At 42.7% G+C, this 18,694-nt stretch overlaps 1 protein-coding gene across 2 annotated transcripts in view; it reads right to left on the reverse strand.

Moving 5' to 3' along the window:
- The window catches only part of LOC310870021 (enhancer of polycomb homolog 1-like), a 43,875-nt gene that overhangs the window by 6,770 nt on the left and 18,411 nt on the right, over positions 1–18,694 (reverse strand). For both annotated transcript variants that reach the window (XM_083781032.1, XM_083781031.1), the window contains 9 exons: positions 12,291–12,450; positions 8,706–8,851; positions 7,278–7,490; positions 6,279–6,427; positions 4,944–5,079; positions 3,983–4,141; positions 3,350–3,439; positions 2,390–2,538; positions 348–793 (listed from right to left, as the gene is read on the reverse strand). In XM_083781032.1, the coding sequence (XP_083637158.1) occupies positions 348–793; positions 2,390–2,538; positions 3,350–3,439; positions 3,983–4,141; positions 4,944–5,079; positions 6,279–6,427; positions 7,278–7,490; positions 8,706–8,851; positions 12,291–12,390 (1,588 nt within the window). In that variant the 5' untranslated portion in view covers positions 12,391–12,450. The remainder of the gene's footprint in view (positions 1–347; positions 794–2,389; positions 2,539–3,349; positions 3,440–3,982; positions 4,142–4,943; positions 5,080–6,278; positions 6,428–7,277; positions 7,491–8,705; positions 8,852–12,290; positions 12,451–18,694) is intronic.

Genomic DNA, 18,694 nt, shown 5'->3' on the forward strand with positions numbered 1-18,694 from the left:
GGAAAGAAAACGGCTATGCAGGAGAAAGAGGAATTGATCAGACATCTTTTTTCATTCTTGGACAATCACATTACCTCTCTCAAATAGCTTGGCTCTTAGGGGACAACCTACTTCTAAACTCCAGCCAGCAAAAACTTTGATTAAGCGCTTCAATGCCAATGGTGCGTGTGCTCATGTGCACACGGCTAATGGGATGTGTGCAAATACACATGGTAGCGTGTAAGCCGGAGGTAACCACGATGAACCGCAACGTTTCTGAACGCCAGTATAACTGCACACTGCTCCACTGGCAGTTTTAAACGCGTGTGACGGAGTGCACCCCGTTCGCCTGTCTGGTCCCAACTCACCAGCGACTGGGGCAGGCGGGGCAACCCTTCCCCTTGCGGCGACCCCGCTGGGAGAGGAGGCCGAGAGGCCGGCGCGTCTCAAGCCCCGGCTCAGCCTCCTGAAGAGCGGGTGGGCGTCGTCTAGCCGGTGTAGCGGCAGCGTCCGCGGCCTGAAGTGCCTCCAGCGGCACGCCTTTATGTTCAACAGTATCTGACTGAGGTCCGTAGAGGAGGAAGAGGAGGAAGTGAAGGAGGAGCTTCTGTCCGAGGTATTAGTTTCTGAGGTACTGGCGAGCTTGTCGGCAGCTGGCGAGCGCAGCGTCGTCGTTGTAGTAGTAGCTGTGGTGGTGGTAGGAGGCGTCGAAGGTGTGGGAGGAGAGGAGAGGGGAGACGGCTGGAGCAGCAGGTCCGGATTCAGGCCGTGAAACAGGTCGTCGTAGTCCGTGTGAGCCCGGTCCAGCAGTATTCTGTTGAGAGAGTAGCATAGTCAGCATCCTGCCAGATTACAACTCGCCAGTAAAGTCAAACGTACACACACATATCCAACACACTTCTTTTGATCAAAACCATGGAGAGCGCCAGAGATTTAGAGTTATGAGCCACTTTAGTCGGGCCGTAAAAACCTTGCGCGAAACTAGGGCTGGGTTCAATAACCGCAATACCGCCATACCGCCGGTATGTGACGCATACCGCGGTATCGGGTTCATTACCGCGGTTAAAAAAAAAAAAAAAAAAAAAAAACTTTTTTTTTTTTTTTTTTTTTTATGAAATGATTTTTTTTTATTTTTATGAAATGAAAAGTGTATCATAATAAACAGTGACGCTCAGTCAGTCTAATCATGCCAGCAACACAACAACACCAGAGGGAGTTCAAAAAACCATGTGCAACCCAGATTCGGCACAAACAAGGATTGATTGATTGATTGATTAAAATATTTATTAACAGTTTGCAGAATTACACTACATTTCAAGCACAACTCAATACAAAGACTGTTAACTGTGAGTGGACACTTGTTTACAAGAGGGTCCACCTAAATTCATTTCACTCCTATGCCACAAAAATGTGGAACGCCCTACCAACTGTCATTAAGATGTAAATCCCTTGACTCCACCCACCCCTTTCCCCCCTCACTGTATACGTTTTCCCCCTTTTTACCTCCTTTATGATGATTTCCTGTTTTTGGCTTTATAGAAGTGCATAGTGTACAAAATGATATGATGAATTGAAAATGGTGGACCCTCTTGTAAACAAGTGTAATGCTTTATGGCAGGGGTATTCAATTAGATTAGGCCTCCTATGTGACACAGACCGAGTAGAAAGAAACGTGCCATTTTTTTTTTTTTTTTTTTTTTTAAGATATTTTTTTGCGGCTTACGCCTTTTATTGATTTTTGAAGGGACAGACAGTAGGCTGACAGGAAACGGGAGAGAGATGGGGGGATGACATGCAGTAAAGGCCGTGTCGGGTCCGGGAGTCGAACCCGCGGCACACTGCGACTGGATTACCAGTCCGGTGCCCAGACCGTTACGCTACGGCCGAAACGTGCCATTTTATCATGACTATTAGTGAGGACCTATTATATGAAGATATGTTCAAAAGTGGTCCTTTAATGATTACCGTCATTATGGTAATCTCACAATTAATATCGCACACACCATACCTGTAACTTTTATTAGCCCTCTTTTTATTCCCCCCCCCCCCCCCCCCCCCAAAAAAAAAAAAAAAAAAAACGTTTTTTTTTTTTTTGTTGGGGGGGGGGGGGGGGTAATAACCGCCATACCGGCGGTATGGGGGCCGGCAATAACCGCGGTAATAAAAATCCCATACCGCCCCAGCCCTACGCGAAACACAAGATCACAAAATAAAAAACATAAATTAAAAAAAAGACATCTTGGGCACTGAATGTGAATGTCTGAAGGGGTCTCCATCCCTGATGAGGTCACGTGATGTCACGAGGCATGACCATATATGGAGATGTGGGGTGACAGACTGACTGAAGGGAAATGCACGTTTTCATAGTAAATGCGAATTAGCCAATTAAAAAAAAAAAAAAGGACCAGACCTGCCGCCCCTGCCGATTCGTCGTCGTGCCAAACCCAGGCAGGTCCGTGGAACAGTTAGCGTGGTCAGGCTGTAGCGATAGCGGGCATCAGCCAAACCACCATCCCAGGGCCCACACCACCTCCAGTTACGAACACACTCCTGGTGAGCCTGGATAGAGAGAGAGAGTTAAACAAGAATATAAATGGAGTTTCTAATATGAATAGATCCAGGCCTTGATTCCGATTGGCCGAGTTCGGTTGTAAAATAGTTCATAAATACAGACCTAGGACCAAATGCATTAGCATCACCGTGCCAACGTTTATTGACAATATTCACCATGGATTACTGTTCGCAACTCTATCACAAAGGTATGTCTTTAGATGCTTTTTAAACCACTAGGATGGACTGAAGGTGCCGGTGGGAGGATTGGAAACTCCCAACATTGTGTCATGTGTTTCCAGGAGGTATACAATGCAAAAAAACAAACCATGGTTTTGTTATTTTATTGTGCTCTGTATTGCAGTTTGTTATACCAATACCACTTGATTCTACAATCTACAACATGATGGTGGAATCTCAAGTTAGGACAATACAACCAACTGATCCAAATAATTCTTAGGTTTGTTTTGTTTTTATTAACCCATTTAGATCTGAGGCAGGTCTAAATAGATTCTAAAATCCAACTACCGGTAATCATATTAAAAAATTAAATAATTATGTTGCTACATGTATAGCAACAACTAATTATACACAGAGGCAGCTCCCGGATTCAAAGGTTGCACCAGGTCTAAATGCTAAAGTTTCCCTGCAAATTCAAGCTAATTCCAGGCAGTTCTAGCACTTGGTATGTTTTGTGGTGACCACAGTGTCTGGCTGAAATGTTTACTGTGCAGCCTTAGCCTTGTTGCATGTATAATGTATTCTATGTATTCTACTTTAAGCCGCCGAGGTGCAAATGTTGAGATTAAGGGTTTCTTACAGCATAGTATTGGCAGCCTGCCTTCCTGCGGAAGGCGAAGTTTCCATCTGGGTCATTTTCCTCCTCTGCTTCTGAAGAGCCAGAGTGCAGCTGCAAACAGAGGTCAACAGGCAGGTTGTGATAAACAAGAAGATTGATTTAAAGCAATCCTATAGCTAGCGTGTGTCAAAAGTGTTGGTGTAACCCTCGATTGCTCCTTAAAATTTGAGAAACAGGGCAGCAGCTCTGTGATTAAAAGCACTGCTTCTACTACAGTATGATTAATTGCCATGGTAAAAGCCTATCTCCCTGCTAGGCAATTAGAATTCATTGCTTAGGCGCCTGCACATCGTGTAGAACACTGCTGCTTGCCTCCGTACAGGCTCCCTGCCAAATATAGAACGATTTTAAACTTGCGTTATTAGTTTTTAAATGCCTCAATGGGCTGAAGCCCCGCCATTTTTTTTTTAAGGATTATAATTTAGGGTAATTTATTTAAATCTGTTGTTGCCACTGTAAGGTCAGAACAGACTTGTGTCTTCCCCATTTTCTAAACAAATGAAACACTTGGAAAATCTCAAAAGGTCAGATTAGTGAGAGCAACACGTTTTTTGGTAACGGAAATATTGAAAAGCACCACAGGGAGAGGTATACCTGTGAGAAGGGCTCGTCGTCGGAGCTGGGGAAGTCGTACTGGTTGAGGTCCTTGGCGTTGAAGACAGCGGGGCCCGCATGGCCCCCCGACGACACTGGCAATACTTTCGGCTTCTTCTCGTACTTCCTTTTTTGCCGGGGGACTTCGGTCTTCTCGGGCTGAGAGGGTGGGATAGAGGCCACATTCATTAACATTATCTACCCATATGCTTTGCATCATTTCATATAACAACAACAAAATGCAGAGAATTGTTCCTTTGGTGCTCAAGATAAGACTCAGATATGTTTATGAAGCGGGGGAGAAAAAAAAAGAGAGAGAAAGTGCACAAACAAGTTTTGGACCATTATTTCTGAAGCACTCGCATGAAATGAATAAATCAGTGGTTCTCAAGTGGGGTTTGGAGACCAGCAGGGGTCCCAGAGGGGGTTCCAGCAAAATGTGTTAACCCATTCTGGGCAGGAACCCCTTTGTGTTTTAAGCATTATGTTATACCTTAGCTATTGAAAAATAGCAGATCTACAAGCTCATAGCACGGCACTCGTATTTATTTATTTTATCGTGAAAATGTGGCGCAAATCTTTGAATAATATTCATTATTCATTAATATTCGCTCTGAAAGAATATATATTATATATTCTTTCAGAGCGAACGTTTTAAACTCAAATCTTTGCTTCTGGGGGTCCCTGGAACAACATATTTTCAGATGGGGGTCGGCGGCCAAATACATATAATTTTTGGGGTTCTTGACATAAAATATTGAGCACCACTGACATAGAAACAGAATTTAGAAGCCTAAATGGGTTAATATAGCATCAAGATATTTCAAAGGTCAGCATTTGAAAATGACCCACCTAAAAGCTCACAACTTTTTTGCGATGCAACAACACGTGAGCTTGGTTTGACAACCACTGAACTAAATGAACCGTCTCCTCTTTAAGCCAGATTGTCTCCGGGTCTCACCTTGATCTTGTAGTCCTTATGGTCCATGTGGTACTGGTTGGGGAGTGGAAGCAGAGGGATGATCTGAGGTTTAACCAGAGCCCTCTGGGCCAACACCTCCGCTAGCACCTCACCACCAAAGTCCGACATGACGTTTCTGGATGGACAAAAAACAAAAACAAACGCAAGTCATGGCAGGAACAAGATGAGTTTTTATTTGTATGAGAGTGTGTGTTTCCCCAGTTTTAATGAGTTACGGCAGTGGTATTCAATTGGCGGCCCGCGGGCAGAGCGCCCCCTTGTGGCCCCTGGAATAATTAAAAGAAACGAAAAAAAAAAAACTTTTTGGGGAATAATAAGAGGGCTAATAAAAGTTACAGGTATGGTGTGTGCGATATTAATTGTGAGATTACCATAATGATGGTAATCATTAAAGGACCACTTTTCAACCAATCTTCATATAATAGGTTCTCACTAATAATCATGATAAATTGGCACGTTTTTTTCTACTCTGTCTGTGTCACAAAGGAGGGCTGTGGGCAGTTCAGAAACCCACCCAACAGTGAAATCAATGGAGAATCCAAGCTAATAGAAACTGCAGGCTTTCTAGTCCTGAAAAGTTGCAATGCGAAAATGGAAGCCATCATTCTCACGATGATAAACCCTGTTAGGGTCCATTTGTACACTCTCAGAGTTACAGACCCATAAGGGTCCATTTGGTTCCAAACCATCATTTCCCTGGGGACCCCCTGGAACTGCCTCAAGGACCCTGGGTGTCCCCGGACACCGAACCCCACTTTGGGAATCACTGCTCTAATATGTAATCTGATCTTTATAGTCTGATAAACTATTCTCACGTAAATAAATCTTGTTTAAAAAACAATCTGCCTAACGATGATGTCACTGGTGGTCGTGGACGGGTTTCTGAACTGCCCACAGCAGAGTGAGTGAGTGAGTGAGTGTGTGTGTGTGTGTGTGTGTGTGTGTCCGTCCAGCTGATGGTCGTTAATGTCAAAGCAATGCTGTTTATGCACTGTCAAATAGGTCTAGGCCTACATCTATTCTAAGGTAGCATATACCTGTATAGACATATTATCCTGCTCATTACTGTGAGGAAATATACATAAATCGTCGTGTTTGAGCACAAAAAGCATTAAATGCTTTTTGTGCTCAAACACGAAGATTGTGCGCGCGAAGCGTGGAAATTTGTGGGTTCTCAAAATTTTTGAGAACCCACAAATTTTCGCGCTTCGCGCGCACACTGTGCGGTCCCCCACACACAATCATTCTACAGTTGTGGCCCCCGGCCGAATCCAATTGAATACCCCTGGGTTACGGTGTGCGCCGTGCGGTTACCTCTTCTCAAAGATCTCCAGTGTGAGGTGGAGCAGCTCTCTCTTGCTCTTCTCTCTCCTCTTGATCATCTCCAGGATGGTGACGGCTCGGCTCAGGTCCCGTCGCAGCTTCAGCATCTTCTCATACGACCCCTCTTCATTCTTGCGGTTCTGATGGCGGATTAGAATGAATAAAAGTGTAAAATATTTAGTTCAGTGGTTGTCAATATTTATCACAATGAACACCAATAATGGATTACGTGGAGCTTTTCAACACAACCAACAAGGGATAAGGTGACAATTAAAAAAAAGTTTGATAAGAGAAACCATACAACTACCAGACATGGGAATGGAGAAGGGGTTACTTTCATAATTTTTTAATGGAGGGACAGACAGTAGGCTGAAATGATGGGGAGAGAGATGGGGAAAGGCACCCAGTCCCAATTCTTTACTTGACCACATGGTGGCACATATGTTCTTTAGAACAAAGTTGACAGTAGTACAGATGGTAGTTTCCATTATGGGGAAGTCTTTCGCACAGTTCCTACACGCTTTATAGGTTCAAAATAATTCCCATTTAATCCTTTTCATAAACCCCCCCCCCCAAAAAAAAAACCCAGACCATTCTCTCTTATGGATCAATTGCTGTCCCTAAGGTTGATCTATTCCCGAATAGTTAAAAATCACATCATACTTTGTACCCAGACGGTCCAGACCAATATTTACACAATGGACTTTTTAATTACTCTCAAGCCTTTTTTATTTTACTGAGTGTGTCGCACCGCATTGCGTTTGGACGGCTAATCAAGGAAGTGTAGCACCCTTCCTTGATTAAAAAGGGAACATTCCCTGCAGTGGAGCTTCGGCGTAATACTACCATCAATGTCCCTGCCAATCCTCGTGTCCCGCCTGAAGCAAGCATAGTATGGACTACTATGCTTGCTTCAGGAATTAACCACCTCGGGGGGAAGAGTAATTGAACTGAACGTCTGGCCCAGAACCGGCCGCATGGGACTCGTACCTTCCTGGTCTGCATCTTCTCCGTGCGTCGGCGAAAGGCCACGTAAGGGTCGCTGGTGCTGGAGCCGTCCCGCCTCTCCTGCTTGCAGTTGGGGATGAGCCCGTAAGAGGAGCCCTTGCAGGTTTTCCTCTTACGGCTCCAGTAATCGAACACCTCCTTGATGAGCTCGTCATCCTCCTTGAGGAGCAGCTTGGCCTCTGGGAGACTCACCGGCTGCGGGGGAGCAAGAACATCCTCAATATCAGAAACTGAGCCCCTAGAATCACGCCATGAAATGAGAAATGAGAGCACTTCTGCAGTAACTCGTGCAGGGTTTCTTCCGAGTGATTATATTGGCCCCATTTTCTTTCAGAGCACCTGGAATTTTCCTTTGGGATTTAAGTGGAAGTGACAGTCCTACAGCAGTGATTCATAAAGTGTGTGTGTGTGTGTGTGTTGGGGAGGGGGGGGGATCACAGTTGTGAACCGTAATCAATTTATATTAAAACAATTGTCAAAAGGCGTTCTCGACGGAGGTCGTTTGGACCAGGAGGCGTCAGCTATAAAAGCTCAGTAGAATTCATGACACACTGTGAGCTTGCAGATCTGCTATCTACCGTCTGCGCAGCAGTGCACAAGACACCGGCACACCAACACTTCAGTGTCGCCGTGTCGGCTTACATTCAGCGGTGCATTCTGACCAGCTGATCGATGTAAATATTATTTCAGAGGGAATGGATGCTTGGCAGTTTGGACTTTGGAGAGATCTCCTGACTAGTAGCAACTAGCAAGTATATGCTGCGTTTTGATGACTTGATGTCATTCACAGTCACACCGTGGCCATGGCTACATACACCAGCAACCCCCCTTATTAACTTTTTTTGCAGATCCACACTGATCTCATAAATGGCCCATATAAAGTCCTCAAGACGGAAATCCGGATGGAGAACTTTAAAGCCCCGACTTCACCATGTAGATTTGGGTCCCAGGGATAAATCATATCAAATGGGGATCTGTGGACTAATGCATTGCATAGCTCTGCTGTCGAAGAGAAACCACCCAAAATGTTCATTTTTCAGGAAATGAAAAATAAAACAATTTCAGGAAATAAAGACCTTACAATCATGAATGCTCTGCCTCAACGTTTACATATGGTCAATTACTTGCATGAGAGGGGAGAGGTGGTGGTCAGCTGCTTTAGCAGACAGTGTGAGGGTCCAATGGAGTTAACGTTTTTAATACTTTTCATTGGTTAAATATTATTTTTAACAAACACAGAGGGGGGAAAAAATAAAATAATAAAGGGAGTTCGGTGCTTTCCTCATGACAGTGACGATATCAAACTGGGGATCCTTGAAATACAAAAGGATGAGAATCTCTGACAGAGGAGAGTGCACCACTAACTCCCATCACATTGTGCAGGGTTTCCTGGTCTCTATGGTAGCCTACCTGCTGCCCGCTGCCTTTCTCTAGCCGGTCCACCATCTCCTCAAACTGCAGGCAGCTGAACTCCATCTTCTTCTTCAGCTTGGCGATAAAGGCCTCGTCGTCCGAGTCCAGATCGTAGTCGGGCTGCTCCGTGTCCAGGCTGAAAGCTGCAGCGGGAGAGACCTCGTTAGTTTTTAATTCTGAAATGGCTTCCTGGGTAGAGTAGCTTGTATACACCATTTGGTCTTGTCAAAATAACAAATATTGAAGGAGAGACAGTGTCTTAGAAGCTGTTGTACTGCTCTAGTCAACAATATTAGAAAGTTTGCCTTTCATGCATTGTAATTTTCACTTTTTCCACTCTCCTACCTCGATACCAGTGTTGTGAATAGCCATCTAGCTATATATATATATATATATATATATATATATATATCGTGTTGTGCACGTGTTTATAGCAGACTCCTCACTCAAATGGACACTTGGACAACTCCAAAGCAAGCTCCACATGCCGCAACATTTTATTTAATTGCCAGTGTCATCCCCTTACGCCTTACCCCTGTGTCGGATCGGTGTTCAGACTGGCATATTCACTGATACGACCATATATGACAAATAAGGGCCGATACAGATACTTTTCTGATACCGATACAGTATCGGGACATCTCTAATAAAGATGGACGCATTCATAAGGGTATGCTCACATTGTTTTAAGAAAGTTAACTACCCCCACCCACACACAAAATAAGGAAATTGTCTTTTAGGTAAAATAAAAAATACGAAATTCAATCCCTCACAAGAGCCTGAAGTCACATTCCCAATTCATCAGTCCATTTATCTCAGTAATGGATATTGATTATGCCATTGTGTTCGCCCCTTTGCGGCAGTCTCTCCCACACCCACAGCCCCATCACGGTTAAATAAGAAGGAAAAACACTCGTCTGCAATTCAGATATGAGGCACACACTCCTCAGTTAACTGGAACTGTGTCCCTGTGCTGGCCAGCAACTAAAATCAAGTCACTGACTTATCGGCCCAATTACTGCTTCCATAAAAAGGAAAGCATTTTGGACCAACATCAAGCTGATTTAGACTGGCTCCCTTTTCATGTTAGGGACATCCAGGTAGGAGTTGAGAACCCCACATCAGTTGCTTTGAATAACAGGATTGTTACATGGGTTTCACCATACACATAATGATGATGAAGATGCAAGCAGAATAATACCAACGTAATTGTAATGATCATCATGCACACTGACTCACAAATGCAATCGGGTGAAATTTTAACTTGCACTCATTTTGTTCACAGTATGGAGTCCTGCTTTTAGGCAGAGACCTTCAGAAAAAGAAGACAGGCCGCCCGCAGCCGATAGGAGAAATGGAAAGAAAACCAAACATTGGGCTCAACTTGCCAGACTGACCAGGTCTAGACTTGCCAGACTGACTTGCTTTACTTGCCCGCAGGTTTTTTCGGGCAAACAATGATGATTTTTGACTCTATAACCATGTAGTTAACCCATGTCTAACCAATGACTAGTCTAAACTAAGTATGCACCCCGTTGTGGGATGGTGTAGTGAAAATTGCTGATAAGTCCATCCATGACACACTGCAGACAAAACGATATTCTTTAGTGGTACCATATTTAGGGATTAGTGATTTAAATGTGATTGGCATTGATCCAGGCAGCTGATTTTATAAAATGAATGGAAAAACAACAATATATATTATGTATATAGATCCATCGATTTATCGCATCCTCCTTAACCGGTCTAGGGTTGTCAATCATGATTGAACAAATCCACTATAACAATTTTTTTCACAATCATACAATTAATTTAAAATCAGACTGTAGGAAAAATTAGACGGGTGATGAAATTCAAGCTGTTGTACAGTACCCATCTGGATGTACTGTGGCTCTTTTTGCAGTGTGCATTCTGCACTGTGGCTCTTTTTGCAGTGTGCATTCTGCACATCAAACAGCAGGTGCCATTCAAGTTCTTGATAGCAGTTTGAGGAATGGGAATCAAATCTGTGACAGTAAAATCTGCCTACAAGACATTTTGATGGATTTTTTTTTAATGTTGAGCCATTTTAATAAATACCCCAAACATAGGCTACTACTTACCTACACTCATTAATTTCACACCTATAAATCCACCTCCGCACACACCCAATAAAGCCAACGTGTTGCCACTTCATTAGGCACACCCAACAAAGTGTCCTTATATACCCTCATGCATTGCACACGCAACAAAGTGTCCTTATACACCCTCATGCATTGCACACGCAACAAAGTGTCCTTATACACCCTCATGCATTGCACACGCAACAAAGTGTCCTTATTTACCCTCATGCATTGCACACGCAACAAAGAGTCCTTGACTCCTTATACACCCTCATGCATTGCACACGCAACAAAGTGTCCTTATATACCCTCATGCATTGCACACGCAACAAAGTGTCCTTTAAGGACACTTTGTTGCGTGTGCAATGCATGAGGGTATATAATATATACCCTCATGCATTGCACACGCAACAAAGTGTCCTTATATACCCTCATGCATTGCACACGCAACAAAGTGTCCTTATATACCCTCATGCATTGCACTGTTGCACACGCAACAAAGAGTCCTTATATACCCTCATGCATTTCTAAATCATTCTCTCATTGGAGAGAATGTTCAATTAGTCTGCCAAGAGAAATTTGCCAACTTGCCAAGAGTACAACTTCCAGAAAGAGAGACACACACACACACACACACACACGAAGATTGACATATCCGTTCAGACAAAGACACAGATAACACAATACACACAAACCCAGTCTCACACAGCCACAAGGGAGTGCCATAAATAAACACACCCACACACGTCAGAGAGAACGGCAGCAGCACACACACCATCCAGACTAGGGAGTTGACAGCGTGTAAGTGAGATGAATTCAAATCAACCTGACCTGGAGTGACTCAGCAAATCAGTGTCAACACTGAAGGCACGTTGTCAGACAGGGTTACACAGAGGGTCACCTCAGCTCTCACTCAGAGCTCTCACTCAGGCAACCATTGACACTGGAACTTCAAACAACTGCACAATAACCGCCTCATTTCATCTAGCTCTAATGCTGTCGCAACGGCAGCAAGATCAGTAAGGCCATGGACCAGAGCTAGATAATTCAGAGCAGAATAATTAGTAATAATAATAGTAATAATGAATAATTGCCTCAACAACATGCATGTTGCAATATTCTTGTTGCAAACTCAGCCAACATTGTCCATAGCTATACTTTGGACTGAATACTTTATACTGTGCCTAAATATAAACCAACGTAATCGTTAAATTGTTTTTCAACTGGACATCCTCAGGGGGTCTTTGATAGATAATATGCTTCATTATTTTTTAAAGGAAATGTCCCTGCTTCCCACCCTTTAAGAGCAACACAGTCAGGTTTGAAAGTCTAGTTCTGACCTGACCACAAAAGAAAGAAATTGTTGTCCTGATCCGGGACTTTAGGTCTGACAATATTCACAACAGTCATGGCTAAATAGAATGACCACACCCAAGAAACGAGAAAAACAAACCAGCTCTGAACAAGGTGCACAACTCACGCTGTATGTGAATAAGCTGCTTTGGCATCTTGAAGTCCCCAGGGTACAGGGACTCGTAGTAGGAGATGTGGCTATCCGCCTCGGGGACAGGGATCACCATATTGTCCCGCTTCTCTCCGTACACCTGCTGGGCAGAGATGGCCCGTTGGAGATGGTGCTCCTATGGACAGAGAGAGAAAAGAGGATTTAATCTTCAAACTCCTCCTGAAAACTGTTGAGGAATATAAAGCTTAACCCATTTAGAGCTGGAAGCCCTATACACTATACTATACTATACCTTTCAATGTGGAAAACGCTTTTTCATTTTTGAAAACACATTTGGCGTTTTTCAGAAATATAAGATAGCAAATGACTTTGCCGTTAGTTTACACCAGAGGTGCCCAAGAGGTAGATCGTGATCTACCAGTAGATTAGATCCTCCTAACAAACATTAAATGCCATTGATAATGAATAGAGAATTTACGTCATGCGTGTCTGAGCACATCGGCCATTTTGTCCTAACAAACATTAAATTCAAATGGAGAATTTACGTCCTATGTAGACGAGCAAATCGGTTATTTTCGTCCTACACAAAGATTAAATTCCTATTGACAATGAATGGAGAATTTACGTCATATGTCTGAGCAAATAGACAAGTTCATAATGTACGATGATAGAGCGCCCCTCACTTCACGCCTTCACGGGTGTGATTTTTTTATTTATAAACTAAAAATCGCAAAACTCCTTTTTGGCCTCTGCCACTTGGATCCCTGCTCCCTTCACGGTTCTATAGTGCAATTCTAGAGTGTTGCTCGCCAATGCCAGTACTTGTATTATAAAGTGAAATAAAAATGTGCGATGCAAAGAACCCAAAAACCGATCTCTTCCACACAGAATGGGAGGAATTCTCACCACAATTTCCATTTCAAAAGGGAATTCCAAAGCTCTCAGGTAATTTCTTTCAGCATTGGGAAATTTTTGGGGGTGGGTATAAATCTCGTTGAGCAGGTAAAATGTAAGAAATGTGAAAGAAAAGTGAGCATGACTTTCACATGGCATAAAAGAAATACACCTCTACATAGTACATAGACTAAGCAGGGCTGACTGCTATACGGGACCCTCTGGGAACAGTTTTAGGGTCGAGTGAAGGGCACATGAACATGCCAGTGTACACCGACGTAGGCATACCTGTCCCAGGAAGAAATACGACGTCTCCTCTATGGTGTAGTAGACAAAGTGGGGAGCCTTAACAATTAAAATCATCCAGGCTCACACTGGAATAACATACAACTGTTCTGCCTGGGATTGAACCACCAAGTGATTCAGCTCATGTACAAGACAATGTTGGGAGTGTTGAGGACTAGCTATGGCAAGTCAGAAATCTGATTTATAACAGCAGCCACAAGTTGCTGTAATAAATGTGTGTTGTACTAAAAAGTAAAAACACAATATGCACTACCACAATGAGTTGCACAGTAGAACACAATACACTATGTGACATGACATCACTTTCCAATGAAGACCGGTGCACTGCTGTTAATCATTAGGTCATAATATTATAATCATATTGCTTATTAGGAATAAAATACAAGATGGACTTGGCATCATCGGCACGCCGCCCATAAGCACAAAGAGGACGTGGCGCTCGGCCTTGTGGCCGTCAACTTTGTACAGTTGTAGTAAAAATAAAAAATAAACACTTTCACCATGCGGCAACGCCTGGAAATAGAACATTGGCGCATCGGAGCGCCGTGCAATGAGTGACTGCGCGTCTGACGCCGCCGGTGTGGGATAGGTCCATTGAAAATAATGGAGGCGGCCGTTTTGACGAGCGCCGTTTGCAGCTCGTGTGTTGGGCTATACACAACTTTTAAATGGCTGTAAAAATGTCAGAGATAAGTGAAGGTTTAAACTGTGCATATCAACTTTAGTCTGTTTACAAGCATCTTTTACTTTAGAGTGCCGCTTTGTGTGGCATCAGTGTTTTCAAAGTAAACTACATTTAATTTACTTAACCCATTCTGACCGGGCACCCATTTTGGTGTCGGCATCATGTTATGCTTTAGCTATTGAAAAATAGCAGATCTACAAGCTCATATCGCGCCACCGAGTGGCGCGATACGAGCTTGTAGGTCTGCTATTTTTGAAAAAAATCGAAGAACGACTGACATTTTTAGAATCTGATCTCGGGTCAGAATGGGTTAATCAGACCAGTGTGTGTCCGGTGGAAACCTCCGTATGAATCTGATCTCAGGTCAGAATGGGTTAACAGTATTTTGGTTCCGTCAAAGTTACAGTACCAATATAATACCACCGGCCCTTGTTACACATCCCTAGTATAGTGCACCGTTTCCCAAACACTGGGTCACAGACCATTTGTATGTATATAAAAAAAGAATCCAAAACTATTTCACAACGGGGAAAAATAAAAATAGCCGATCTGTAGATCTGGACTAGTTTGGGTCGCAGGGAGATATCAAATGTCTCTTTTGGGTATCAAGCTTAAGTTTGGGAACAACTGCTGCTATAGAGGACACAATGGATGCAATGAAGTTAGTTATGTTTCCCTCTGGCCAATTTCCTGGGTCAATCTCCGGCTCTTCCTGGATTCGCGTCAAGGGCCTTGAGCCAGACACTGGAGCATTATGATCCCAATGAGGGTGCAATCCTAACCCATGCACTGTTACCTCCACTGTCCGTGTGTGAATGGGACAATTTGATATAGGGTGAAAAATAAGAGGAAAGTGAACATGATTTTCTGCCCGAATTCCCCCAAGGGGATAAATGCGTCAGAGTCAAATAGGATCCATTTACAGTTTATGGTTCAAGCAAAGGTAGAACCAGACTGTCTTTTCTCCCCACTCTACTGTACAATCCAATAAGACAACTGCTTTAAAACGTGATGCAAATTCAACTGCAGTATTTGTCTAAAAGCACAAGTCAAAAGGGCAACTTTGAGAGTAAGCAGGAAGACAAATCACCCTAACCTTGACCCAGACTCCCACACACCTGATGAGTCTCTGGAACAATCTGCACAACATACTGATGCTTAGTCCTTTCCTCATACAAAGTATGTTCACAAACAACCTGGACTCTGATTGACACCAAAAACAAGCACCTGGTAGACATCGTCCCACTGTGGAATATAGCAGAAACGCCATAGTGTATTAAGTAAAATATAAATAAATAAAATGAAATCCTATAGCTGTAAGCCAGTTTTTGTTAGACTGCATTCATTGCCCTGTGACATGTCAGTAGAGATGGGTCTTGACCCATTTAGGCCAGACTTCGAAATAAAAAAAGAAGTTTTCTAAATCATGACAATTTTCTGAAAGATTTGAGGCACATTTTAACGATTTAAAAAAAATAGCAGACCTAAAAGCTTGTAGCGCACCATTCGGTGGCGCGCTATGAGCTTGTAGATCTGCTATTTTTCAATAGCTAAATTATAACATAATGTTTAAAACACCGAAAGGGGTTCCCGCCCAAAAGATAACTTGTCCATAACATTTTACATTAACCCATTCTGACCGGGCACCCATTTTGGTGTTGGCATCATGTTGTGCTTTAGCTATTGAAAAATAGCAGATCTACAAGCTCGTATCGCGCCACCGAGTGGCGCGATACGAGCTTGTAGGTCTGCTATTTATTTTTTTTATCAAAGAACGACTGACATTTTTAGAATCTGATCTCAGGTCAGAATGGGTTAATCAGACCAGTGTGTGTCCAGTGGAAACCTCGTATGAATCTGATCTCAGGTCAGAATGGGTTAAATGGAAATTTGCCTTTGGCACACTGGCAGTCAGTATACAACAATAAAACGATGCATAAAATACACAATGCATTATGCGGTATATGAAACGCATTCTCATAACGCAGAAACAGTGATCATGGGGCTGAGGGGATTAGGTGGTGGAACCATTTAAACATTATTTAAAATGTCCACTGCAGTTGGTTCAAACGGTGTCTTTTAACCCTTCATGTGTTGTGGAAATAAAGAAAATAAGAGATAGGAAATAGATTAATTTGTCATTTTATCAACTGGCCCCTGGCTGGCCCATTGCCATTTTTGTAATGTGGCCCACAGGTTCAGCTATTAGAGTATCCCTGCCGTATGTCATTACACTGGTCAAAACCCATTCTATCCCCAAGTCTAGTGTCTGCCTACCACAGTAGACAGTTAGACACACACACACACACACACACACACACACACACACACACACACACACACTATAGTAGCTACGCTCAGCACTCAGAGATTAATCTATCAAATAGTTACGCTCAGCACTCCGAGATTAATCACAGGACGTAACATTAATGATATCATGAGCGCACCGCTCCACAGGCTGGGAGCACCTGTTGGGCAACCATTTCCGGTTGGGAAAGCTGTGCATTGATTCACTTGTCTTAGTTCTCTGTAGCAATCTCTAGTCTCCATCACCAGTACACATCTAGTCTTGTGAAGTTGAATGTTTACATAGATGTTATTCAATATTGTATTGCTGTGAATATATATTAGGGATGCACCGATCCAGCTTTTTGGCATTCGATACCGATTTCGATACATGGGGGTCCAGTATCTGCCGATACAGAGTACCGATCCGATACCCTATGTCTAATGTATAATGTAATGTATTTAATACATTATTATATATATTATATTATATATAATAATATAATATATATTATTAACACGTGGATTAATAATATTGGTCAACCATGGCGATTTCTGAGGGTTTAACATTCTAAGTACAAATAAAAGCTGTGCAGTATTATGCACTTTCATAGTTTTTAAAATGTTTATTCTTTTTATTATTATTATGCCTATAATTATTATAATAATAATTATTATTATTTTAGGTTTATAATACATAGTTACTATGCATAATAATATTATGCCTATAATTATTATAATAATTATTATTATTTTAGGTTTATAATCCATAGTTACTATGTATCATATTATTATTATTATTATACATAGTAACTATGGATTATAAACCAGCTAGGCCTACACATAAAAGGAAAGTTGTAAAGCACAACCACAATTTAATTTCTTTCTGATGATAGTCAACCACATCATTTTGGTTTCTATTCCTTATTTATAACTCTAGTTAATGTTCTATTCAGATATTATTCAATGCTTCATGGCCAGCATTAGCCCCATATGTTCCCTCTCCCTACGCACATTCTGTAGCTACTGTGGGCCAGCATACTCAAACTACTATTATTATTTTAATATTCGGAATCCCCGCACGCACGCACGCGCACACGCGCGCGCGCACACACGCACGCACACACACACACACACACACACACACACACACACACACGGTAACGATCGTGTTGCTGCAACGTTAGCTTGCTAGCCTAGCAGTGTTGTGTTTTTGCTACTGTTGATAGCTTTAGCAGCTATCGCTAACATGAGGAACAGCAACAACAAGTAGGATGTAATTGAATGGGGGCTTTGGCAACTGACGTCCTCTTTGGCTCTCCGTGTTCATCGGATTCTTTATCTTACATAAAGAAATACGAGCGACCTGTTAAAGAAGTTAAGAACACAGCGGGGGGACAGAAGTGACAGAACGAGAATGAGCGCAGCCCCTCCTCTCCCTCACCTCAACTTTCAAGGCTCAGGAGGGAGCGGGCTGAGGGAGCCTGGGGACTGTTTGACTGTGCGCTGTGCACTGGGCAGACAGGAGCATGTCTCAAGTTCCAACGGGAGAACGGAGCGGCAACTGGATCGGATAATGGATCGGCCCATTGCCACCGATACCCGATCTAGAATTTTAGCTCCGGATCGGCGCCGATCTCCGATACGAGTATCGGATCGGCGCATCCCTAATATATATTATAAGATTACATTATGTATGATTATGTTAATAAACTACATTGAATAGTTTGACTGATTCTCAACTTTTTAGACTGCACATTAGGCCACGGATGTCCCTTTGATAGGATTTCTCTCTCTGGGACCATCATGCAAATTGTAACATTCCACCATGTTATTTAACCCTGATATTAGTTTAAATGCAGTGTGTAACGCAAAAAGTATATAATTTAACCTAAAAGAAGAATTGACTTCTTGATTGTCTAATCATGTCTGCAGCTATAAACATTTCAAATTGTCCCATTTGGGGACAATTTGAACTACATTCTTAATTTGTTTTCAACCAACTCACACTATTATTACTAATGTGCTAACATGTTCAAGGTATTACCAGTCATGTACTAGCCTATTCTAATGAAGCAGATAGGAGAATAGGCTACCCTTGCTAACCAGAGGATCTTGTCACCACCAGCAACGCCACTACTGCCATAATGCTGTATCCCACAAGCTACTAGGTTGCAAGCTTGTTAGCATGCCAACATGCCCAGAGTGCCTCAGTAAGGACAATTACAATCCTGTAGGATTGCACATG

Source organism: Protomyctophum parallelum (assembly GCF_964188405.1).
Source record: "Protomyctophum parallelum genome assembly, chromosome: 14".
In the NCBI taxonomy this organism is placed as follows: Eukaryota; Metazoa; Chordata; class Actinopteri; order Myctophiformes; family Myctophidae; genus Protomyctophum; species Protomyctophum parallelum.